This window comes from Capricornis sumatraensis, chromosome 14, assembly GCF_032405125.1.
Source record: "Capricornis sumatraensis isolate serow.1 chromosome 14, serow.2, whole genome shotgun sequence".
In the NCBI taxonomy this organism is placed as follows: Eukaryota; Metazoa; Chordata; class Mammalia; order Artiodactyla; family Bovidae; genus Capricornis; species Capricornis sumatraensis.
The window spans coordinates 48,511,300-48,536,717 of NC_091082.1; the positions used below are offsets into that span (position 1 = coordinate 48,511,300).

The 25,418-nt window shown below is 50.7% G+C and overlaps 1 protein-coding gene across 5 annotated transcripts in view; it reads left to right on the forward strand.

The window, feature by feature from the left end:
- Positions 1-25,418, forward strand: part of DHRS3 (dehydrogenase/reductase 3) — a 51,465-nt gene that overhangs the window by 20,372 nt on the left and 5,675 nt on the right. For all 5 annotated transcript variants that reach the window (XR_011145868.1, XM_068985710.1, XM_068985709.1 and 2 more), the window contains 3 exons: positions 19,650-19,793; positions 20,452-20,571; positions 20,920-21,158. Coding sequence is in view for 4 of the 5 variants with exons in the window: in XM_068985710.1 (XP_068841811.1) it covers positions 19,650-19,793; positions 20,452-20,571; positions 20,920-21,158 (503 nt within the window). In the remaining variant the exon portion in view is untranslated. The remainder of the gene's footprint in view (positions 1-19,649; positions 19,794-20,451; positions 20,572-20,919; positions 21,159-25,418) is intronic.

Here is a 25,418-nt window from a genome sequence, read left to right on the forward strand (position 1 = left end):
GCCTGGCAGAGCTCATAGAGCCTGGTGGCCATGGGCTGGAATCGGGACTTGATTAGAAGAGTACTGTTGTTGTTTAGTTGCTAAGTCGTGTCTGACTCTTTTGCAACCCCGTGGACTGTAGCCCGCCAGGCTACTCTGTCCATGGGATTTTCCAGGCCAGAATATTGGAGTGGGTTGCCATTTCCTTCTCCAGGGGATCTTTCCGACCCAGGGGTCAAATCCATATCTCCTGCCTTGCAGGTGGATTCTTTACCAACGAGCCACCTAGGAAGCCCCAGAAGAGCATTAGGGAGCTACAGAAGGGTTTCTACAGGTTGCATGACCAGGCAGGTGAGGGAAGCCTGAATTTCCAGCAGAATTCTCTGCTGTTGGAGGGCTGGGGCACTCTCTGAGGACCACTGAAATCCATTTTCTGCAGGGCTGGTGCTAAAGGGAAACCCCACCTTGCCTGGCTTCCTGGGCCGAGGCCCACGTGGCTTTGCTCTCAGCATCCTGGCCTTTGCAGGATGTGCTGACCAGGTCATTTCCCGTTGCAATGTCCTGCCACTTCCCCTGAGTCCCCCAGCCCTCCAGGCCCAGATCCTCAGCCTGATAGTGCGACGCCAGCCAGCCGGGTCAACTCCATAGTGTTTGACCTTCGTCCAGCAGAGATTAAACTGATTCCTAATTAATAGCCGGTAGGATAGACAGTTACCTTGGCACGGCCTGCAAGTAATTTAAAGCTTGTCTTCAGGAGGCCAGTCCATAAATAATGCTTAATTAGCTGGAGGCTTCCCTGGGACACACCAGCTCAAGGGCCTCTAGGCTTCAGGTTGGGGTCAGAAAGGGGATGCTGAAAGAGTTGCCCCCATAAAAAGGCCGTCATTCTCTACCCCAAACAACAGCTGTATTCTCACCTTCGCCAGCAGCTCCCAGAAGTGATGCCAGGGTCCCAGCTCAGCCATTTCCTGGCCATGCCCTTGATATTGCCAGGACCTTGGTGCTTTATCTCTAAAGTGGGCCAGCAGCTCAGGTCCACGGCTCCTTGTGGACTTGACTAAATGTATGGGTCTAACTAAGTGGGGATAAAGGATTTTAGAGCTTTTTGGATTGTGGGCCTCACTGTAGCACTTTAGAGAAGCTCCTGACTAAATGCTAACCAAGGCAATGACCGTTACATGCTTACCATTGCCCCTAAATCCTACATGCCTCCGTATTGCCTGCTTTTGCTTTTTGCACGCGTCAATTGGGAACACAGACGACCCTCAATTAGCTAGCTGTTGTCAGCTGTCTGTGTGGGAGGTGTCATCCATTCTGCAACAAGGAGAAACTCTATTGGATTGAGTTTCCTACAGCCCAGGGAAGGTGTGGAAAGCCCAAGACTTGGCATTCGGTCCCCCCCACCTCCCCACTCCCCACCTTGGGCATTGCTTTTGAGTGCTCTCTATGTATGAACACCCTTTTGGCTTCCTGGGTGTGTGACCCTAGCTGTCACACATGACCCCTGGCTCACAAGGGCCCTGCACTTGTCAGCGCCCTGCTGTCACCATCTTGAAATTCTCAATAATTTTTTCACCTGACAGCCACACACTTTCCTTTTTTACTCAGGCCCAACAAGTGGTAGCCATACCTCCTGGGCTGTCAATGTTATTCCTCCCAAGGTCCCCTCCAGGGATGTCAGTGCCCATATCACACGTGAGGCAAGATGATTTCATTCATTCCCTCACATATTCACCAGGCACCTGATGACCAAGCCAGGGGCGGGGGAGTGCATGGTGAGCCTACACTGTAGAGTGTGCACTGGGGGAGAGGGACAGACGAAGCAAGCAAGCAAATAAACTTTCAGATAGTGACAAAATGCTGGAAAGATGAAACAGGGTGATGCGAGAGAGAGGGATTTAGCTATTAATATTGAGTCCATGGAGTTCTCCAGACCAGAATACTGGAGTGAGTAGCCATTCCCTTCTCCAGAGGATCTTCCCAACACAGGGATCGAACCCAGGTCTCCCACATTGCAGGTGGATTCTTTACCAGCTGAGCCACCAGGGAAGCCCAAATATTAACTTCAGTAAAAGAGAAGCTAGAATGGGCTCTGGCATTAGGAGCTGGGTTCTTGGGGTGCTTTTGAAAGATCTACGCTCATTTTAGGTTCTCCCAGCTTCGTAAAGGACTTGAGTTAGTGGGGTCCATGTAGGGGAGCCAGTGTGCAGGCTCCTTGGGCCCTGGAAACTCTACCAGTATGTCCCACAGCCCCAGCTTCTCACAATGAAGGCGGAACCCTGGGTTTGGGAGCAGGGAGGGCTGGCCCCTCTGAGCAGCTCTACCTTCTCAACAGGCCAGGCCCCTGCACCTGAGGCTTCTCACCAGCCCTGGCAGCCTGGTGAGGGTTTCTTACACTTTTGACCTTCCGCACACTAGCAGACGGAGGCCGTTTCAAACCTCCCCACTTCCCCAGTGGGATTTGGTGAAGCCCAGAGATGCCAAGTGACTCATTCCAAAGTCACACAGCAAATCAACTCCAGAACAGACTACTGGCCTTCCTGGCCCCAGCCAGGCGGATTTCCATTCCCAAGGGCAGTTCAGAGACAGGGGGCTGCCAAGGGTAGGCAGTCCAGGGCCGCTCTGGGGGAGCTCTCTGGAAGAAAGGGTGGCCCCCTGCCCTGTGGAGTGAGGGAGAAGCTGGTGGGCAGCCAGGGGACACTTGGGCATGGGCTTCCATCTGGAAAAGGGGCCTCCAGCGCCTCTGGCCTCGCAGAAAAGGAATGAGCTTCCCAGAGAGCTTGCAAAGGCAAGCACTTCCCGACCTGTTGGGCAGAAAGCCCAAAGTTGACCCCAGAGGCTCAGCTCTCGGGTCTGGAAGCCCCCTGGGGAGGCGGACGATGGGGTGCCTAGCGGAGAGCTGACCCCACATGAGTGGAAGCTGCCAGCCCCCAGGCGTGCTCCGGAGGAGGGAGGCCGCGCTCCAGCTGGGCCGGTGCCTGCCGGGGGGCGGCGGAGGAGGCGGCGGGAAGGTTCACGCCGCGGCCAGCAGACTGGCTGCGTGTTGCAATGTCTGGTGGCGTTTGCAGCATCCTGTCCGTGTGTGCAGCTGGGGGAACCTCGGGCCGGCTCGGAGGAGCGTGTGTGGCTCGCAGGCCGCGCGGCCCGGAGGCTGCTGGCACCTTGCATCTCATTTACAGCTCCGGGTTCAGCCGCAGGTCAGCGGCGCGGGTGACATCACGGCGTTTGTTTACCGCTCTGCCGGAGGGAGGAAGCGCGGGCGGTCCCTGGAGCGGGAGGGGACCTTTTCCCTACCCCGCCCCCACCGCGTGCGACCCCAACCTGGCCCCTCCCCCTCCGCCCTGGCCCCATCCCGTCCACGTCCCGACTCCCGCCCGCCCCCTCCCCATCCACTCCGCGACCCCAGCCCCACTCTCTTCCCCACTGTGCCTGCCCCTTCCCCTTCCGTATCCCCAGCCCCATTCTAACGCGACGCCCCTTCTAACCCTCCCGAGCCCCCACCTGCGAAGCCCCTCCTCACCCCGGCACCTCCGGGACGCAGCCCCGCCCCACACCCTCCCCATCTACCTCCCAGCCCCTTCCCTTCCCCTTTCCACCCCTTCCCCGTCCGCCTGCTGGGAGCCCAGCCCGATCCCCACCTAGGGGGACTCCAGCCCAGCCCCACCCAACCCCCTCGCGGGACCCCGCCGGCCCCACCCTCAGCCCGGCTCGGGGCCCACTTTCAGAAGGACTTCCTGGAGCCTCCTGCCAGATTCGTTGAGGTTTCCCCCCGGCGGCTCCTCCTGCCACCCCCTCACTCCATCATGTGAGCACGGACCGCCTCCCTTCGCGCGGAGCGGGCTGGGGTGGCCCACCACTTTGTTATTGGAAACTGGCGTGTTTACCCGGGCACGCTAGGTGGGTAGCTGGACTGTGTGCCCAGCCCCCCCCCTCCCCCCCGCCAGGCACCCTCTTCCTGAGGAGCCTGGCCACCTGGAACTGTTTCCTCCGTCACCGCCCTCTCCTCCGCCTGCTTAAGCTGGGTGTTTTGGAAGCGGAAGGAACCTGGGGATCTTTCTCTTCCTCCTCCGAACCTGGGACTTGCCAAAGCCGGCCTTCCCAGGAGAGGGAGGCCTGGGGTCTCAATTCATGGCAACACTGCCCTTCCATTTTTTCAAGTCAAACCCTTTAGGGTCCTCTGGGCACCCCTCTTCTCCTGGCAGCCCAAACCTGCAGTCTTGCTGAATCCCCCTCCTCCATCACCTTCACCTAAGCAGCCCCCACCCCGGCCCCGCCCTGTTCCCCTCCATCCATCTCCTGGCTGTGGTCACTGCCCTGGTTCTCGAACCCATTCCAAACCCCCAGTGCTGCACTGGAAACTTGTTCCAGAGTCCAGGTGGAGCTGTCCATTTTCTGTGCACAACCCTCTGAAGGACTTACCACCTCACTGGGAAGCCCCAGCCTCATGTCTCCCACTCAGCTCTTCCACTTGGCCTCCTTGCTGTCCCTTGAACACACCAAGCTTATTCCTACCCCAGGGCCTTTGCACTGGCTTTTCCCTCTGCCTGGAATGCTCCTTCCCCCGATATCTGCATGGCCTTCTCATTCACTTCCCTTATGTCTCTGCCCAGATGTTAGCTTATCAGACAGGCTCTCCCTGTCCCCATACCTGCATGCATGCTAAGTTACTTTCAGTTGTGTCCGACTCTTTTGAGACCCTATGGACTGTAGCCTGCCAGACTCCTCTGTCCATGGGATAATCCGGGCAATACGGGAGTGGGTTGCCATGTATCTTCCGTACCCAGGAATTAAACCCATGTCTCTTATGTCTCCTGCATTGGCAGGCAGGTTCTTTACCACTGAGCCACCTGGGAAGCCCCTCCCTGTCCCCATCCCTGGCTAAATACTATTCCCGCTGCATGATCACTCTATCCAGCCCCCCTACAAAGCTTCCTGTTCCTTTCCTTCACTTTTGGCCACCTTTATATATTATATGGTCTATCATTGATTGTCTCTTGGTCCCCTTGTTCCCCATACACACCTGAAAGCAAACACCAAGAGAGTGGGATGAATTTCTTTCCTACTGTACCCCGGAGCCTCCTGGAATCCAATAACTATGCCTCGAATGAGTGAGTGAAAGAACAAATGAGTGAATGAGGCAAGACGGGGAGTAGTGAAAGAGCTCCAGATTTCAGGCTCAAGTGTTGCCTTGAAACTTCTGGTGGCACAGCCTGCAAGGGCAGGCTTGCCCTTGCCTGAGCACTGAAAATATGGCCCCATTTCTCAGGATGGTAATGCTGAAGACATACACTGGGTTGGAGAGTGGTCTGCAAATGCTGCCCCTCTTTTCCCCTTCTTGGCAGCACCCCCAAGGTCACCTGGCATTCACCATCAGGAAATCCAAGTGGAGGAACTGGGACAATGGTCATGGGGCTTCCACCAGTGACTCTGGCCTGAGTTTCCCCACCCTCTCTGAGTTTTGCCACGTGTGGGCTGAGGGCAGACAATGGGGAGGCGCAGCCCTTGGGTTTCTGGCTGGAAGTGAGATGTTATTCAGCTTTCCCATAGAGTCAGTCTTGGAGAGGGTTTCCCTGGAAGATTTTCCCAGTGATCTCAGAACCAGAAAGGTTCACAAGAATTACACTCAGGGATGAGATGGGACTTAACTGAGTTGTCACACCTGGTTTCTGAGCTGTAGCTCTTGGCAGGTGGCCGTGTTAGGCTTTGACAAGGGCGCCCTCTGTCCTCAGGGACATGAGGCCTTCAACGTGGAGGCATACATCATGTATCTCAGGGACTGAGAAAGAAGAGATCTGGGAAGCTAAAAAAGTGGGGACATACACAAGGGATATTTATAGCAGCTTTATTCCTAATTGCCAAACCTTGCAACCAAGAAGTCCTTCAGTAGGTGAATGAGTAAATAAACTGTGGGGCCTTCAGACAGTGGCATATTATTCAGTGCTGAAAAGAAATGAACCATCAAAAAGAAATAAACCATCAAGCTGTGAAAAGACATGGAGGAACCACAAGTGCATATTACTAAATGAAAGAGGCCAGTCTGAAAGGGCTACATCCTAGATGATTCCAACTATATCCCATTCTGAAAAAGGCCAAACTATAGAAACAGTAAAAAGATCAGTGGTGCCAGAGGTTGGGGGGAAAGATAGGAAATCCTGGAAGATTTTTAGGGCAGCAAAGCTACAGTCTTTGATACTACAGTGGTGGATACATATCATTATATATTTGCCAAAATTCAGAAAATAAACAGCAAGAGTGAACCTTAACGTAATCTATGGACTTTGGGTGATAATAATGTGTCAGTGTGCGTTCATGACCTGTAATGCAGGTGCCCTTCTGGTGAGTAATGTTGATGGTGGAGGAGGCTGTCCATATGTGCAGGCAGGAGTGTGCAGGAAATCTCAAGGCTCTAAAAAATAAAGACTATTAATAAAAAACTATTTTTAAAAAGCAGAGGTAGTGTTGGGGAGTGAGTCTTTGGGGGTCAGGAGGACTTTACATGAAGGTCCCTCATGTAAAGAGATGCTTGAGCAGAATCTGTAAGAAGAAAGGGCGTGAGAAGAGGGCTACTTGGGCAGAGAGCACAGAGAACAGCGGGTGCAAAGGTCCTGGAGTAGAAGCGGGTTGGGTGGTCATGCAGGCAAGGAGACCAACGTGGTAGAGACCAGTCAGCTCTGAGGGGAAGAGCTGAGGACAGAGAGGTGGGGGCACATCAGAGCAGGAGAGACTTGCGGTCACTCTAGATTTCACTACAGTGAAACTAGTGAACTAGTGTTCTATGGTGAATACTGTAGATTTCACTCTGGGTGAGACGGGGAGCCACTGGGAGTTATAAGCAGAGTGACAGGGTCTGACAGTTCTGGAAGGATCTCTCTGGCTGCTCTGTTGAGATAGACTGAGGCAGAGTTGGGAGCACTGGGGCAAAGGTCAAAGCTGGGAGACCTCTATGGCTGTGAGCCAGGTGAGGGATGATGGGGCTCAGCCCAGAGTGACAGCAGTGGAGGAGGCGACAGAAGCAAGGATGCTCGCAACCACCAGCCCTGGGCATCATGCTCAGGGGAGCAGCTCCTGTCCCCTTCTCCCATCTCAGCCTCTAAAGACCCCCAGTGTCCTTACAGCAGGGCGAGGACCATCGCTGTCATCTTTCAGCAAGTACTTGATCAGCAAGTCCAGGCACTGTACCCCAGGACAAGGCAGCATCTTTCCTTCTTTCCCTATTGTCCAGTCCTCGCCCCTTGGATGTGCTTGGTGACACCTGCGCAGTGACTGGACCCATCCTTTTAGGGGGTCCCTTCGTGCCTGCAGGTGAAGGACAGAGGTGGAGGGCTCAGGATGGGGCGTGTAGGTTGGAGTTCTAGCTCAGCTTCCTAACCCTGTGCCTCGGTTTTCTCCTGGATGAAATGGGTACAATACCACCCTCCCCCACCCCCCGCCCTGCCCAGAGCTGTCAGAGGGCGGGGTGAGAGACCAAGGCAGGTGTTGAACTTGGTGCAAGCCCTCGTGGTCATCCCTGTGCCTCCCAAGGGACCCATTCCAGGCTGGACCGCGGCCGGGAGGAAGTCTCTGCCCGGCTCTAGGCTGTGGTCAGCGACTTGTGGGAGGAGGACACCGCTGGGCGATCTAATTTGAGGAGCTTCAAAACAATCCTCTCCAACAGCTGAGCCAGCAGTAGCCAGAACATTCTCTGCAGGCCCGGGCAGGGGACAAGCCTGTGCAATCCGACCACGCGCAACTCCGTGGGAGGCCTGCTCTGGGAGCTCAGCGGTGCCAGAGCTGGAGGGGAAGGCAGGCTCTGGCCTAAGTCCCTAAGAGAGAGGCCCAGTGGTGACCTGCCAAGGTCATAGGTCAACAGCGGGACACAGGTAATGAACCCGAGGCCTCTTAAAGAGCAGCGTGCAGTCAGGGCTTGTAGAGTCTGGAAACAGGGCTTCCAGGATGAATGGCAGAAAGAAAGTCCAGGAACCGGGACTTTCCTGGCATTCCAGTGGTTAAGACTCCTCTCTTCCAATATAGGAGGCACTGGTTCGATCCCTGGTCAGAGAAGTTGTGCATGCCTCAGGGTGTGACCAAAAATAGATTATTTAATTAATTTGAAATCCAGGAAGGAGACACCTGGAAGCGCTACCCAATCTCCGTTGTCAATTTTGAAGGGTTGCCTTTTGGAAGAAGAAAAGCTGCTGGCTTGTTGGGGAAGCAGGAGTGACAGGCTGGCAGTCCCAGTAAGAGAGAGCTAGAGGCTTCCAACCTGGGTGCATTTCTAGTAAAAAAAAAAAAAAGTCCATCCTGGGAGCAAATGGCTAGAATCCAGAGTGGTAACATTCAAACTCTATTCTTTTTAGCAACAGAATCTTTGTGGAAATGGCCATTATGGAAGCCTAACGAAAGTGCCACTGCTCTGCAGGATGGAGGATGGGGGGGTAGGTTGGAATTCTATCACGCTCCCCACCCATCAGCAACCCCTGAAGCTCCTCACTAGAACCCCCAGGGTCCCTAGAGCTCAGCTTGAAAACCTCTCCTCTCAAGAAATCCTCCTAACAGGTGACCCAAGGCCTGCTTTGCAGCTGGATGCTTTTGATGCTGGTTTCCTCCTTCCTAGGCCTTGGGGTGTGGACTCAGGACGGTCCTCTAAGTCTGATAGAAGGATGGGAATGGGCAGTTTCTAAGATCTGGGGATTCAGCCCTGGTCAAGGCTGTGTCCACAGGTGAGGCAAAGAGGCAAAGAAGCCCCAGTTGGAGTCTTATAGGCATCCACCACTATTATTATTGCAAAATTCAGACTTAAGTTGAGGAACACAGGGAAGACAACTAGGCCATTCAGGTATGACCTAAATCAAATCCCTTATGATTGTACAGTGGAAGTGACAAATAGATTCAAGGGATTAGATCTGATAGACAGACTGCCTGAAGAAGTATGGACGGAGGTTCGTAACATTGTACAGGAGGCAGTGATCAAGACCATCCCCAAGAAAAAGAAAGGTGAAAGGCAAAATGGTTGTCTGAGGAGGCCTTACAAATAGCTGAGAAAAGAAGAGAGACTAAAGGCAAAGGAGAAAAGGAAAGATATACCCATCTGAATGGAGAGTTCCAGAAAATAGCAAAGAGAGATAAGAAAACCTTCCTCAGTGATCAATGCAAAGAAATAGAGGAAAACAATAGAATGGGAGAGACTAGAGATCTCTTTAAGAAAGTTAGAGATACCAAGGGAACTTTTCAGGCAAAGATGCGGACAATAAAGGACAGAAACTATATGGACCTAACAGAAGCAGAAGATATTAGGAAGAGGTGGCAAAGCAGAAGATATTAGGAAGAGGTGGCAAAAATACACAGAAGAACTATAAAAGAAAGATCTTCATGACCCAGATAACCATGATGGTGTGATCACTCACCTAGAGCCAGACATCCTGGAAAGGGAAGTCAAGTGGGCCTTAGGAAGCATCACTATGAACAAAGCTAGTGGAGGTGATGGAATTCCAGTTGAGCTATTTCAAATCCTAAGAGATGATGCTGTTCAAGTGCTGTACTCAATATGCCAGCAAATTTGGAAAACTCAGGAGTAGAAAAGGTGGCCATAGGACTGAAAAGGTCAGTTTTCATTCCAGTTCTAAAGAAGGGCAATACCAAAGTAGGTTCCAACTACCACACAATGGCACTCATTTCACAAGCTAACAAAGAAATGCTCAAAATCCTTTAAGCTAGGCCTCTAGTATGTGAGCCAAGAACTTCCAGATGTCCAAGCTTGATTTGGGAAAGGCAGAGGAACCGAAGATAAAATTACCGACATCCCTTGGATCATAGAAAAAGCAAGAGAATTCCAGAAAAACATCTATTTCTGCTTCAGTGATTATACTTTGACTGTGTGGATCACAACAAACTGTGGAAAATTCTTAAAGAGATGGGAATACCAGACCACCTTACCTGCCTCCTGCAAAACCTGTATGCAGGTCAAAAAGCAACATTTAGAACCTTACATGAAACAATGGACTAGCTGGAAATTGGGAAAGGAGTACATCAACGCTGTATATTGTCACCCTGCTTATTTAATTTATATGCAGAGTACATCATGCAAAATGCTGGGCTGGATTGAAGCACAAGCTGGAATCAAGTTTGAAGGGAGAAATATTAACAATCTCAGATACGCAGATGACGCTACCCTTATGCCAGAAGTGAAGAGGAATTAACAAGCCTATTGGTGAAGGTGATAGAGGGGAATGAAAAAGCTGGCTTAAAACTCAACATTCAAAAACTAGGATCATGGCATCTGGTCCCATCACTTCATGGCAAATAGACGGGGAAACAATGAAAACATTGACAGACTATTTTCTTGGGCTCCAAAATCGCAGTGGACAGTGACTGCAGCCATGAAATTAAAAGACGCTTGCTCCTTGGAAAAAAAAAGCAATGATGAACATAGAGAGCATATTAAAAAACAGAGACATTACTTTGCCCACAGAGGTCCATATAGTCAAAGCTATGGTTTTTCCAGTAGTTTTGTATAGATGTGAGAGCTGGACAATAAAAAAAGATGAAGAATTGATGTTTTTGAACTGCGGTATTGGAGAAGACCCTTGAGAGTCCCTTGGACAGCAAAGAGATCAAACCAATCAATCCTAAAGGAAATTTTCCTAAATATTCATTGGAAGAACTGATGCTGAAGCTGAAGCTCCAATACTTTGGCAACCTGAAGACCTGACTCACTAGAAAAGACCCTGATGCTGGGAAAGATTGAGAGCAGGAGGAAAAGGGAATGACAGAGGATGAGATGGTTGGATGGCATCACTGACTCAATAGACATGAGTTTGAGCAAACTCTGGGAGATGGCGAAGGACAGGAAAGCCTGGTGTGCTGTAGTCCATTGGGTTGCAAAGAGTCAGACACGAATGAGCAACTGAACAGCAATAACAAAGGTATCCATCACCCCATGACTCCAGTTTCCTGGATGATGCATTGCTCATGTACTCAGTTATGTACAACTCTTTGCAGCCCCATGGACTGTAGTCTGCCAGGCTCCTCCGCCCATGGAATTTTCCAGGCAAGAATACTGGAATAAGGTGCTATTCCATTCTCCAGGGGGTGTTCTCCACCCAGGGATTGAACCCTGGTCTCCTCCACTGCAGGCAGATTCTTTACCATCTGAGCCACCAGGGAAGAACTTTGTGGAGGATAAAGGATACTTCTGGGAGCAAGGAGGATCTATTTCTGCTCCTGGGTTAATAATAATAGTAGTAGTAATAAGAAGAAGAAAGGAGAAAGGGGAACAGAGGATGAGATGGTTAGATAGCATCACTGACTCATTGGATAGGAATCTGAGCAAACTCCAGAAGATCGTGGAGGACAGGGGAGCCTGGCCTGCTGCAGTCCATGGCATCGAAAAGAGTTGGACACGATTTAGTGACTGAACAATAACAATGATAAAAATAATAGCCAGCATTTATTAAGTCCTTCCATCATCTTCCCAACCACCTTTCCAAGGGGATGCTTTACAACTCTAATTTATAGAGAAGTTAAGTGGGTTTTCCAGGTTTCCGTAGGTGGTAAATCAGACAATTGAACCCAGGCTATCTTGCGCCTGAGCCCATGTTCTAGGCTCCTCTACCCAAGAAAGAGGTCTCAGGACTTCCTTGGTGGTCCAGTGGTTAGGATTTTGCACTTCCACGGCAGGGGGCACAAGTTCGATCCCTGGTTGGGAACTAAGACCTTGCGTGCCATGTGGCCAAAAAATAAATAAATGAGATAAAATTTTTAAATAAAAAAAAATCAGAGAAGTCCATTTTTGGAAATAGAGAGGGATGTGAAAGAGCAGAAAACTCAGAATGTAACTTGCTCTATATACGTACCTACTGGGAGTGTGTGTCAGTGTTTCAAATATTACCTGCCAGCCCGCAGGCATGGCCACTCAGCCTCTCCTTGCTGGTGCCCTACTCTGCATCACACACTCGGTTTTGCTGCTCGCTTCTTCTCATTTGGCCACAGGGTGGATTTTTGTTCACATCTTCCTGCTGGAAGTGCTGAGTTTGGAGGAGAGCTGTGTACTCTTCACATTGTGACTGTCCCACCCCTACCCACCCTGCCACGCTTTGGGGTCTCCAATGGGTCTTTTCTTTCCTTCTGAGAAGCCAGCTCAGCACGGCTTTGCTCCAAAACCCAGGGCCCGTGGGACATAAGCAGGTCTGCCAAAGGCCTGCCCAGGGACTTGGATCTTTCCGGGGCTGCCAATTATAAACAGATGCTCCTCCTGGGGGCCACACGGAGACCACCCAGCTCACATCTCTGGTGGGGCCATGCGCCCCAGCTGAACTCCAGCTATGAGCGCCAAGGCCAGGCATTCCCATGAGCCCAGGGTGGAGGAGAGGCACTCACTGTTCTCTGGTCAGCAGATTTTTCTCGAGCCCTCCTGGGACCAGTGTCACGCGACAGCGCTTGGTTTTTACTCTGTACCTGGCCCATGCTGGATGCTGATTAAGGACTCCCCAGAGGACTTCTCAAGCTCCTAGGGGAGGCAGGGTGTTCACAAATAGGCCCAGCGCACTCTCAGCTGTGTGCTTTGCTGTTGTTCAGTTGCTAAGGTTTGTCTGACTTTTTGCAGCCCCATGGACTGCGGCATGCCAGGCTTCCCTGTCCTTCACTATCTCCTGGATTTTTTTCAAATTCATGTCCATTGAGTCAGTGATTCTGCCTAATCATCCCATCCTCTGTTGCCCCCTTCTCCTCCTGCCCTCAATCTTTCCCAACATCAGAGTCTTTTCCAATGAGCTGGCTCTTCGCATCAGGTGGCCCAAGTATTGGAGCTTTAGCATCAGGCCTTCCAATGAATATTCAGGGTTGATTTCCTTTAGGATTGACTGGTTTGATCTCCTTACTTTCCAAGCGATTCTCAAGAGTCTTCTCCAGCACCAAAGTTTGAAAACATCAGGAACATGAGTTCTGAGTCACCTATGCCACTGTTTATAAGTAGTATAGCCTTGGGCAAGTAATTTTACCTGTCTTCACTTCACCTGTAGAAGGGGGAGAGAAATCTTACCTACAGGTGGGGTTATGGGAATGAAAGGAGGAAACATTTGGATGTACTCAGCACAGTATCTGGCTCATGAGAAATGCTCAATAGCTGTTAGCCAGTGTATAGTGGTGTTGTTATTGTTGTCGGGATGATGGAAAGAGAGCCAGGGAACTTCAGATTTGAGGGGCCATTCAGGCAGGTTCTGCAGGATGAGTAGGATTTCACAAGTAGCCTTGACATTTAAAAGTCTGTGCTGCACACTAGGTAGGGTCTCAGGGAACCCAGGATAGGTGAGATTTAGTTCCTGCGCTCCAAGAGATCATACGCAGATGTGAAATGGAGAGATAGCGTACAGTGCAGAATGAGTGAGTGCAAGGTGTTCACTGCAGCCTCGTGTATTCATTCAGCAGTGGGAAGAGACATGCAAATAGTCACCTCACACTGGATGGGAGCCCAGAAGAGGTTGGACAAGCTGTGCTGAGTCACTTGTGTGAAATGGCCTGTTTCGGAAATGACGTTTGGGAAAGCTGTTATTCTGTCCTCCTTTTTTGAAGATCATAAATGATGATATTTGTCTTTTAGAAGCATTAGACAGACAAGCACAAAGAAGTAAACCTAAGGTCCTACCCAAGACCACCCCTGTTCCTATGTAGCCTGGTGATGTCCATCAACTTGTTATGCTTTTAGAGATGAGATTATCCTGGGTGGGTGGTAATTCTGCAGCCTTTAATCCTGACCATTTTTCCATAGTGTGAACTCTCTTCATTCTATTGGCTGCAGAAGACAGTGTATCAAGGGGCAGTGCTGTGACTTTCTCAGCGCTTCTCCATGGGAAATAGAGAATGGCTCGGTGGCTGCCAGTTTCCGCATGCTTAATCCCCATGAGACCACATGAAGAGAAGAAATAGCTTTTCCCCTACTGGGACAGGGAATGGTGGTGAAAAACCTCAGCTCAAATCCCAGCTCTGTCCTGTTGATTGCTGTGTGGCCTCAGATCACTTGCTTAGCCTCTCTGAGTTGCAGTTGCCTTAGATATACAACGGGCATAATACAGCAACCTCAGAATTTAAATTTAAATGACGTTCCCTCTTCTGTTTCTTAAAATGTAAATATATAGTCATCTTTATTATAATTCGTGAATACATTAGAAACTGACATGGATCTCTCGGGTTTTTTTGTACTGGGTCTTTGTTGCTGCCTGGGCTTTCTCTAGTTGAGGTGAGTGGGGGCTACACTCTAGTGGCAATGCTCTGGCTTCTCGCTGTAGTGGCTTCTCTTGTTGCGGAACACCAGCCCTAGGACACGCGGGTCAGTAGTTGTGACACACAGACTTTCTTGCCCTATGGCATGTGGAGTCTTCCCAGACCAGGGTTTCAACCCATCGTCCCCTCTACTAGCAGGTGGATTCTTAACCACTGCCCCACCAGGGAAGTCCTGAATCTTTTTATTAAAACATCTAGATTCTCATGGGCATCTGCTTTCCACTTGTTAGAAAGTTTACTTGAAAATGGTAAAAAAAAAAAAAAAGCCAATATCTTAACGTCAAGTTCTCACCTTATTCTTTTTCCCACTCATGGCACTTTGTGTCCAACTGCTTTCTCATTTCCTAGCTGTCTCCTTGAGACAGGGACCGTGTCTGATTTGCTCTGTTAACCCGCTTGAGGGCACAGTGCCCAGCCCTCAGCAGGCCCTCCGTGCAGTCCTGGTGAGCAGACTCATGGGGTGTGGACGTCGAGGGAGACGAAGCCGAGGGCTGGGTGGGAAGAAACACCGGTATGAGGACACATGGGATTTGGGAGCAGAACTTTCAAAGCTCAGAAACCTCCCCCCACCCCGTGCCTTGGGTTTCAGGGGTGCATCTGCAGAGGACAAAGGCTCTGGGTTCAAATCCTGCCCCCACCACTCACTGGGTGTGACTTTGGACAAGCTACCTTAGCACCTTTGAGCCAGTATTCTCGGCCATAAAAAATGGATCATGGTAGCCGTCAGCTTTGGGGGCTGCTGGGGGGTTTCAGCCTCACTGTGAGGGCAGCACTGAGGGAGAGGAGGGCGGGACCCTGAGGCCTAGAAGGCCAAGGGTCTTCACCCCACTTCCCTCTTCCTCTCCAGGACAGAAGCTAGCCTTTTGCCCCAAGGGGAGGGGAGGCCAGAAGGTGTCGAGCCTCTCTGAGCTCTTAGTTTGTAAACCCGGCTTAGGAGTAAATCCTGGGCTGCTGACCCTCCCCAGCTGCTCTCTGTCCTGGAAGTTAATTAAGAGGAGGCCGGGTTGGGTTCCCAGGGCTCATAAATCTGCCCCGCCCCCAGGCGGCTTACCCCACACTCCTCTCAGACCTCCTACCTGCCCAGGCCTCGGTCTCGTTCGGGCACCTGGTGGGACCCCTGTCCTGTTAGGTGTCTGGGGTCACCCCTGGTGACTCTGGTGAGGAACCGCCTGGGCCAACCACCAAACTGTGCCTGCCAGGTTTGTGCACTGAACTGTGCCTGCCTGGTCTGTGACTCTGGGGTCCCGCAGGGGTCCCAGCAGGGACTGGAGGAGGAGGAGGGAGCAGCTGCCGTGCGCCCACTGGGCAGCACCTGCCCAGGAAGAACCCCTGTCCTTCCCACTCCCAGCGGCTCAGTTACTTGAAGTCTCCATCAGGGTGACCAGCCCTGGCCTCCCTGTCACCATGGAGATGCGCCTGGGTCCTAAGATGGGAACATGCCCAGCCTGATGACCTGATGGTCAGCCCATCAAACCTTGACCAATCATTCAGCTTGGAGGGTCCCTGTCCCCTTTCCTCTCTTTCTGCCCTGGGCCTTCTGCAGCCGCAGCCTTACCTGTGGGGGTGGGATTTCTTGCCCCACACTATCCCCACCACAGCAACTTGCCCTGGGCAGAATTGCTGTCAAAGAAGGTTGGGACCAGTGGTTTTAGGCCAAGAGGGCCCTAAGGTGGGTGGGAGAGAAGGGTCTGGAGGCTTGAAGCCTGGTTGCACCCATTCCTGTCCACAGGCTTCCTTTGTAAGCAAGTCAGCAGCTCAGGTGCCCCCACTGCCATCTGGACTTCTTTTAATTTGTTCATAAACAAAAAACAATATATATTTATAAAAGTCCCTGGCTTCCCAGGAACTCTGAGCATCTACCGTGGGCCCAAGGAAGCACCTAGCAGTGCAGAGGCTGCACACACAACCCATGCAAAGAGAGACACATTCAGTCAGACCTGCACAGAGACACGCAGCAAAGGGCCACACACTGGCCTTGGCCTCAGCTCGCAGCTCAGTCCAGGGTGGTTCTGAGTGGAACCCCAGGTCTCGCTGACTCTTGGTCTAAGTAGCCGGTGGGTAGAAGCTTCTGGGACCCTAAACAGCTCAATCAAGGGAGCTGGGCTCATCTCAGCCTCAGAGAGGCTACTTAACCACCTTGCAACCCTTCCTACCTGCAGCCCTGAACTTTCATTCATTCGGTCAACAAATAGCACTTGCGTTGCCGGACACTGAGATATGAAATGAACAAGGCAGAATCTAGGCCCTCAGGGAGCCCCTGGCTCAGAGGGATGGGGTGAGGAGGACAGAAAGTAAACCCCTCTCAGCTCTCTGTCAGAGATGGGGGCTCTGAACATGAGGAGGCCAGCCTCCCAACCCACCAGGGGCATCCTCAGCAGACCCCTGAAAAGAAATGGCCAAACCTCAGCATCCCACCTGGGTGTGTCCCCCACGCATGGAAGACAGTGGGGCACAGCCTTGGCTTCACCTCCTTCAGTCCAGTCCCTGTTTTCCTCTCCAGGGTGCCCTTCCAGCCATGCAGACAGTGCTGCCTCCCTGGCTCGCTCTCTCTCTGCTGGTTTCCTCGTGCTCCCAGCTGTCTGGACCCCTGCACCTTCTAACCCATACACATCCCTGCTTTGAGCTTCCTTGCCCTGCCAACTAGTCCAGAAGTTCTGAGTCCCAGAAGCACCACTCTTGTCCTCAGCTAGACACTAGGGAACTGTGCAAGCCCCCGGGTCCTGTTCCCCAGACAAGCTGGATGTGGGAGGGCGTTAGGCAGGGACCAGAGCAGAAGAAAGGAGGCCAAGGGTTTCTTCCACCTCAATCTGACATGCTCAGAAATTAGATGGATGGATGGAGTGGGGTGGCGTGGGGTGAGTAGAAAGAAGAAAGGATGGGTGGGTGGGTGGATGGATGGGTGAGTGGGTGGATGAATGTGAGGAAGGATGGATGGACAGATGGATGGGGTGACAAGGGAGGATGGGAGGAAACTAGGATGACAGTGACTACAAGACGGCGGTGAGGTCTGACATGATGGAAGATGACTGAACACACTGAATAGTTGATCTCTTTCTTCTTCATGAAGGAAATCTCTCCAGCCTTTCCTGGAGGAACATATTTTAAGTCTGTTTTTAGTTCAACAGACAAGAAAATGTCCTTTGGAGCCTGTCTAATTGCAGTCTGTTTGCTCTTGGAGGACTTTTGTCATCGTGGAGGGTGGCTGATGGAATTCTCCCTCGTAAAGCCCTTCCCGTATTTCAAGACTTCAATTAAAATAAATAAAGCAGTTGGACAAGGTGTGGTTTTCAAACTGGGCTTTCCCAGAGATGTTGCAGGAATAGAAAGAACACTCTTATTCTCCTTCAAGAAATATTTCAAAAGTTTTAAAAACTCTAATAAAGGGGACTTCCTTGGTGGTCCAGTGGCTAAGACTCCGTGCTTCCAATGCATGGGGCCTGTGTTCGATCCCTGAGTAGGGAACTAGACCCCACACGCTGCAACTAAAGTTCTCAAGTGCCACAACTAAGACCCAGCACAGCCAAATAAATAAATAAATATATATTTTAAAAACTCTAATAAAAAACTCGAATCCATGGGAGCCATCAACACATCTCTGTATCCCACCAGTTGCAGCCATTTTGCACCCTATGTGGTATTGTGAATGTTCTGATATTTCAAGGTAAACAGTTGATAAACTGTTATCACCAATGACTACTTGTCTGTGTGACTTTCCTCCATACCAAGTTGCAGAGCAAATAGATTCTGGTCTGGTGTGACTCAAGTTACATCCATCACCCACTTGAAAATGTTCACCTTCCCAGCTCAGCCTTTTTGCTCTCATATGTGGCTTTTCAAGTAAGAAAACATGGAGTTGGACGTGTAATTTATTCCTTTTACTGGTTTCACATATGGGGTTTCCGTGTTGGGTTCTATTTTTAAAGGAAGAATTTCATTGATAATTTTAAAGAGAAGAAACAAAAATAGAAACCCATTAGATTAATCCCCAAGGAGCCTTTTATCTCTTCCTTTCTCTGATTCTCTCCAGCCCCCAGCCTTTCTGCCTTTGTGCTGATTACACTGGGTCTTGGGATTCTTAGTTCCCTGTCACCAAGCCCTGTTTTACCAACAGGGGCCTCTCTGGACTCAATGACATGTCATGGAGAGGAGTGTCATCTTCCTGTAGGTCAAGGTTGAGAAATAGCCCACCCTTTCTTCTGAGCCTCTTATGGCCAGCCATTCATAAATATGTCCAACTCCCTTTAAGAATTCATGTCTTGGTCCTGCCAGGGTCATCTCCTGGCATAATGAGTCCCACGTTTATTACCTGTGGGGTGAGGTCGTGTTTCTTTCTTGGCTGCCTGTCTTCCCCGTCCTCTGTCCACCTTGGACCACAGCTGGGTAGAGGGAAGGCCTTGCTTAGTCTCCTGGCACCTTACGGCCAGAACCTTGCAGTCCATTCACCCATCAGGCTCTAGACCTCAGGTGAGAAGACCAGCTTGCTCCTAGCTGAAAGCGTTCTGGAACATTGTACAGGAAGAACTCTGCTGCTACATTTAACTGGATAGGATCACTTGAATGGGGCCGGTAGGAGATGTCATCCTGGAAGGAATACATAAGAAAGAAAGTCCCTTATGAAGGACTTCCCTGGTGCTCTAGTGGTTAAGAATTTGCCTGCCAATGCAAGGGACATGGGTTCCATCTCTGGTCTGGGAAGATCCCACATGCTGTAGAGCAACTAAGCCTGTGAAAAGTGGAAGTGTTATCTGCTCAGTCGTGTCTAATTCGTTGTGACCCTATGGACTATAGCCCTCCAGGCTCCTCTGTGGGATTTTGCAGGCGAGAACACTGGAGTGGATTTGCCGTTCCATTCTCTTCTCCAGGGGGATCTTCCTGACCCAGGGATCAAACTCCAGTCTCCCACACTGCAGACAGATTCTTTACCGTCTGAGCCACCATGGAAGCCCCATCTAAGCCTGAGGGCTACAACTATTGAGCCTGTGCCTGAGAGCCCGGAAGCCACAACTACTGAAGCCCACGTACGGCAACTGCAGAAGCCCAAGAGCCCTAGAGCCCATGCTCTGGAACAAGGGAAGCCACTGCAGTGAGAAGCCCCGCGCTGCAGTGAGGAGTGGCCCGAGCTCACCACCGCTACACAAAGCCTGCACGCAGCAGTGAAGACCCAGCACAGCCAGAAGTACAATAGGTTTTGCAAAGGGAAGACTTGCGGACCATACATCCGTCGGTGGGGCAGCAGCGGGCTCAGAAACTCTCGGTCCCCTCTAGAGTAGGCGACCTCCCTTTAAAAAGTCGTATTGTGACTTTGAACACTCTTTTCAAATGGAATCGTGGCAGTCATGGGGCACATTGCTTTATGTACTGAATTTCTGATGGCTTCCTTAGCGATCAACTGTTCAACACCACTGTCCTCCTTCCAGATTGTTCTGTGGGGCCGGACTGAGAAATGCCTGAAGGAGACGACGGAGGAGATTCGGCAGATGGGCACCGAGTGCCACTACTTCATCTGTGATGTGGGCAACCGGGAAGAGGTGTACCAGACAGCCAAAGCTGTACGGGAGAAGGTGGGCGGCCTGGGAGGCGCTGGCCTCAGCTCTGTCGGAATCCTAGCCAAAGGGGACAGTCTCACAGGGCTTGGGAGAGAGCTCTGCTTATGGTGGAATGGCTGTTTGCAGGCCACCTCAGAGGACTCTCCTGTGAAGCTGGTCCAAGTTGTGTGTGTGTGTGTGTGTGTGTGTGTGTTGCAGAGAGCAGGGACTAGGGACATAGACTGACTAAATCACCTGTTGTCCCCTTTGGAAGTTTAAGCCTGTGAGTGTCTGTCCTAGGGGTAGTGGGGTGGTGGGGGGTGGGGTGCAAATGTCTCTTGGTTGTCTGGGAAAATCCCCCCGACTCCAGACATCTAGTTAGACTGAGTGTATCAGTGAGGTCCGAGAGAGCAGAAACCACCCCGTCAGATATCTGGCACATGGCAAATGTTAACTATGTTTATGTCACAGTAACCTCATTTATTATAGGTGTGCTCTGTGACAGGTATATTATGTGCCATAAATTATTTCTGATCCCCAGAGCAACCCTGGTATGGTTATTAGCCCCATCTTACAAATCAAGACTGATGCTCAGAGAGGCGATGTGGCTGCGCAGGGCCAGGTCCCTCCTCTCCAGGTACAGGCCACTGGGGCCGGCTGCCCTAATGGCCCCGTGGCCCCTTCTTGCCCACAGGTGGGTGACATCACCATCCTGGTGAACAACGCCGCCGTGGTCCACGGGAAGAGCCTGATGGACAGCGACGATGATGCCCTTCTCAAGTCCCAGCACATCAACACCCTGGGCCAGTTCTGGGTACGGTTGTCCTGAGCCAGAGCCGGCCTTGGGAGTGTCAATGACATCTTCTTCCCTTCCAGGGAGCCTGGGGCTATACGGGAGTGGGGAGAGGCTCACCAGGGCTTGGGCTTGGGTCTAGAGGGTGGCTGGACAAGAAGAATGACAGGCTTTCCAGGAGTCATCTGGACTTTCTGAAATGTGGGAGTCAGTGCCCTCGACCTCCACCCCATTGCCTCCCCATCGTAGGAAAACCCAGTGGCTGGAGGGGTGCCTGTGTCAAGGGTAGTCTGTTCTCCCCAGGAGGGGAAGTTGAGGGGCTGTTGGAAACTGTGTCTGCCGCACACTAACCTCCCCATCTACCCTCAGACCACCAAGGCCTTCTTGCCGCGGATGCTGGAGCTACAGAACGGCCACATCGTGTGTCTGAACTCCGTGTTGGCACTCTCCGCCATCCCCGGCGCCATTGACTACTGCACGTCCAAAGCCTCAGCCTTCGCCTTCATGGAGAGCCTGACCCTGGGGCTGCTGGACTGTCCGGGCGTCAGTGCCACCACCGTGCTGCCCTTCCACACCAGCACCGAGATGTTCCAGGGCATGAGGGTCAGGTCAGTGGCAGCGGACCCTGTCTCCGAGCCAAGTCCCTCTAGTCGATTGGACGAGGGGACTCATTATACCCAGAGAGACAAAATTTTAAAATAACCCAGAAGTGCTTTTTCCCTGGCTTTTTGGTCTCATATCTGAGTCTCCATCTGCAAGGCAGTGGGGTTCTATAGTGGTTTAGGGTCCTGCTTCTCAGGTCAGGGGCTTCACAGAGTACCCATGCTTAATGCATGCAATGCAATACTCACCCAACTATAAAAAGGGTGTAAGGTATTAATTATGCAAACGATATGGATGAATCTCCAAAGCATTATGTTGAATGAAAGGAACCAGAGACACAAGAGTGCATTTTGCATGGTTCGGTTTTTCTGAAGTTCTAGAGAAGGCAAAGCTGGGCGGAGGTGATGGGAATCAGAACAGTGCACTCCTAGGGGAGTGGGGACACAGCCTGGCAGGGAGCACCAGGGAAGCTTCTAGGCTTTTAACAATGTTCTCTCTTCTTGATTTGAGTAGGAGTTACACAGGTAAAAACTGATCATGCTGGACACTTAAGATTTATGCCTTTTATTGTATGTAAGTTATAGCTTAGTTTAAAGAAATACCGAAGCCCAACCACCCATCCTCCAGACCAATTAAATCAACAGGAAATGGGTGCCACTGGTTTAGAGCTTGTACTTTGGAGCCAGACCCCCAGAATGTGTGTGACCTTGGGTCTGGTTATTTCCTACTCCAGCCTCTGTTAATCTGTGGAATGGGATGATGGGAGTAGGAGTCTGTGATAAGAATGAATGGGGCCTAGCACACAATACCCTGTGTGCTGCATGGTAAGCGCCCAGTAAATGGTGCTGCACTGATGTGGGCTTGTGAATGGACACAAGGTTACGGGTAAATGAATCATCCAAAAACTATTTTCCTTGTTTTTTTGCAAAGCAACATGTAATGATAATTTTGCCTTCTAAATTACATGCATCATCCTCTTCCAAAGATGAGGATAGCAGGGAGGGGTCGCTGTGAGAATTGCATGAGATCGTGGAAGGGATGTAGCGTAGTACATTCATGGGGTGTGGGGATCACTGAGAACACCTTAGTGATTATCATTAGGGGTTGTTTTGCTAAGCAAGAATCAAAACACCTGGCTTTGTGGACTCAGAGACATACAGAACAGACTTCTGATTGCCAAGGGGGAGGGGGTGAGGGGAGGGAAGAAGTAGGAGTTTGGGATTAGCAGAGGCAAGCTGGTATATATAGAATGGATAAATAATGTACTGTATAGCATGGGGAACTATGTTCAATATCCTGTAAAAAAAATAATGGAAAAGAATATGAAAAAGAATATATATGTGTGTGTGTGTGTGTGTGTGTGTGTGTGTGTGTGTGTGTGTATAACTGAGTCACTTAGGGCTTCCCTGGTGGCTCAGACAGTAAAGAATCTGCTTGCAGTACAAGAGACCCAGGTTTGATCCCTGAGTGGGGAAGAGCCCTTGGAGAAGGGAATGGCAACCCACTCCACTATTCAGAGGATTCTGTGTACAGAAGAGCCTGGCAGGCTATAGTTCCATGGGGTCGCAAAGAGCAGACATGACTAAGTGAGTCACTTAGCTGTATATAAGAAATTAACACAACATTGTAAATCAACTATACTTCAATAAAATTTAAAAAGAAAAACCTGATTTTGAATTTCACCTTAGCTCCTGTATGGTGGTGAAACCTTGAACCAGTTTTGTTACCAGTCTGAGGTTTACTTTGCTCTTCTGTCAAACAGTGGCAATCATATTTACCTTGTTGGGTCATTGGGAGAATTAGAAATAACACATGTAATGTATCTAGTGCAAAGCCTGGGGCATATGAGATGCTCAGTATTATTATTTTTTCTAACAATAAACATCTTCATAAGTGCATCTGCTATTAATCTTTCTAGCAGACTTTAGTTGTTATGTGCTGTGCTGTGCTTAGTTGCTCAGTTGTGTCCGACTCTTTGCCCCCCAGGCTCCTCTGTCCCTGGGGATTCTCCAGGCCAGAATACTGGAGTGGGTTGCCATGCCCTCCTCCAGGGGATCTTCTCAACCCAGGGAGCAAACCCAGGTCTCCTGCATTGCAGGCAGATTCTTTACCGTCTGAGCCACCAGGGAAGCCCAAGAATACTGGAGTGGGTAAACTATCCCTTCTCCAGGGGATCATCCCTGACCCAGGAATCGAACAGGGGTCTCCTGCATTGCAGGAAGATCCTTTACCAGCTGAGCTACCAGGGAAGCCTAATTTCCACCTGACTTATACGCAAATTATCATAGATTCTGAATTTAGAGGATGCTGGAATAATGACTATGAATGTTCCATATTGGTTTTTATCCCCTACAGTGTCTTGGTTTAGTGTCTTCTCATCTGAGCATACAGGAAGTGCTCAATAAATATGTGAAAGTGAAAGTCATTCAGTCCTGTCCAACTGTTTGAGACCCCATGGATTATACAGTCCATGGAATTCTCCAGGCCAGAATACTGGAGTGGGTAGCAGTTCCCTTCTCCAGGGGATCTTCCCAACCCATGGATCAAACTCAGGTCTTCCACACTGCATGTGGATTCTTTACCAGCTGAGCCGCCAGGAAAACAATAAATGCATACTGGATGGAAATGCAGCCACAGCGATCCATGGTTCTAACTGGGCGCCTTGAGCACAGAAATGAGCAGGACTTTCACAGACCTCGCATTCCCGTGCCTGGTTTGCCTTCTGGCAAGGTTTCCTCTCCATCACTTTAAGAAGGAAATCCAAGGCCTCTCTCAAGTCATTTTTCCACAGTGGTTCAGAGTGTGGGCCCAAACTGCAGAGACAGGTAGTGCTAGTGGTAAAGAACCTGCCTGCCAGTGCAGGAGACATAAGGGATGTGGGTTCGATCCCTGGGTCAGGAAGATCCCCTGGAGGAGGGCATGGCAACCCACTCCAGTATTCTTGCGTGAGAAGTCCCATGGACAGGGGAGCCTGGCGGGCAAAGAGTCAGGCATGACTGAAGTGATTTAGCATGTAACCCCAGCTTTGTGTGACCTCAGGCAAGTTAGTCTTCCTGTGCCTTGGTTTCCTAGTCCATGAGAAAGGATTGATGGTGATACCCTGACTTGGAAGGCTAGATGAGCTCCCATGTGTGAATCAACTAGTTGGCTGGCAAGTAAGAAGCACTAGGTGAAGCTTCATTACCTGTGGACTGCAGGTGAGCCCTGACGGCTTAGGCTGCTGCTGCTGCTAAGTCGCTTCAGTCGTGTCCGACCCTGTGTGACCCCATAGATAGCAGCCTACCAGGCTCCACCGTCCCTGGGATTCTCCAGGCAAGAACACTGGAGTGGGTTGCCATTTCCTTCTCCAATGCATGAAAGTGAAAAGTGAAAGTGAAGTCGCTCAGTCGTGTCCTTCTCTTCGCGACCCCATGGACTGCAGCCTACCAGGCTTCTCCATCCATGGCAAGAGTACTGGAGTGGGTTGCCATTTCCTTCTCCAGAGGGCTTAGGAGAAGAGCAGTAAAAGTCTAATTTGTACCTAGTTTGTGTGGGTTAGTTGCTCAGTCATGTTTGATTCTTTGCAACCCCTTGGACGGTAGACTGCCAGGCTTCTCTGTTCATGGAATTTTCCAGGCAAGGATACTGGAGTGGGTAGCCATTCCCTTCTCTAGGGGATCTCCCCGACCCAGAAATTGAACCTGGGTCTTCTGCGTTGCAGGCAGATTCTTTACTGTCTGAGTCACAAGGGAAGCCCTGTTTCTTGAAAGAAAGAAAGAAAAAAAAAAAAAGCATTTGCTTCCTCTCCAACCATGTTTAACAACTTCTCAGGGTGGAGGGTTGGACACAGGTGCTTTGGACAAAATTGATGGATTTTCTGGCAAGAGCAGCCGTAACAGGGACTTCCCTGGTGGTGCAGTGGCTAAGACTCTGTACTCCCAATGCAGGAGACCCAGGCTCAATCCCTGGTCAGGGAACTAGATCAAGCATGCTGCAACTAAAGATGGAAGATCCCACGTGGTCTCAACTACAACCTGGCACAGCCCAGTAAATAAATATTGAAAAAAAAAAAAAAAAGAGTGACCGTATAGGTGAGTGCTGCTGTTTGTAAATTGCTATTTACTTATTTTTTTTCTATGTTTGAGCCACCAGACACTTTACAAATGCTGCTGCATGTGGCCCTCTGCAAGCTTGTGAGAGCTCTTAACCCCATTTCCCAGATGGGGGAACTGAGACTGAGAAGCTAAGGTACTTGCCCAAGGCCACATGGATAGAAATTGGCTTAT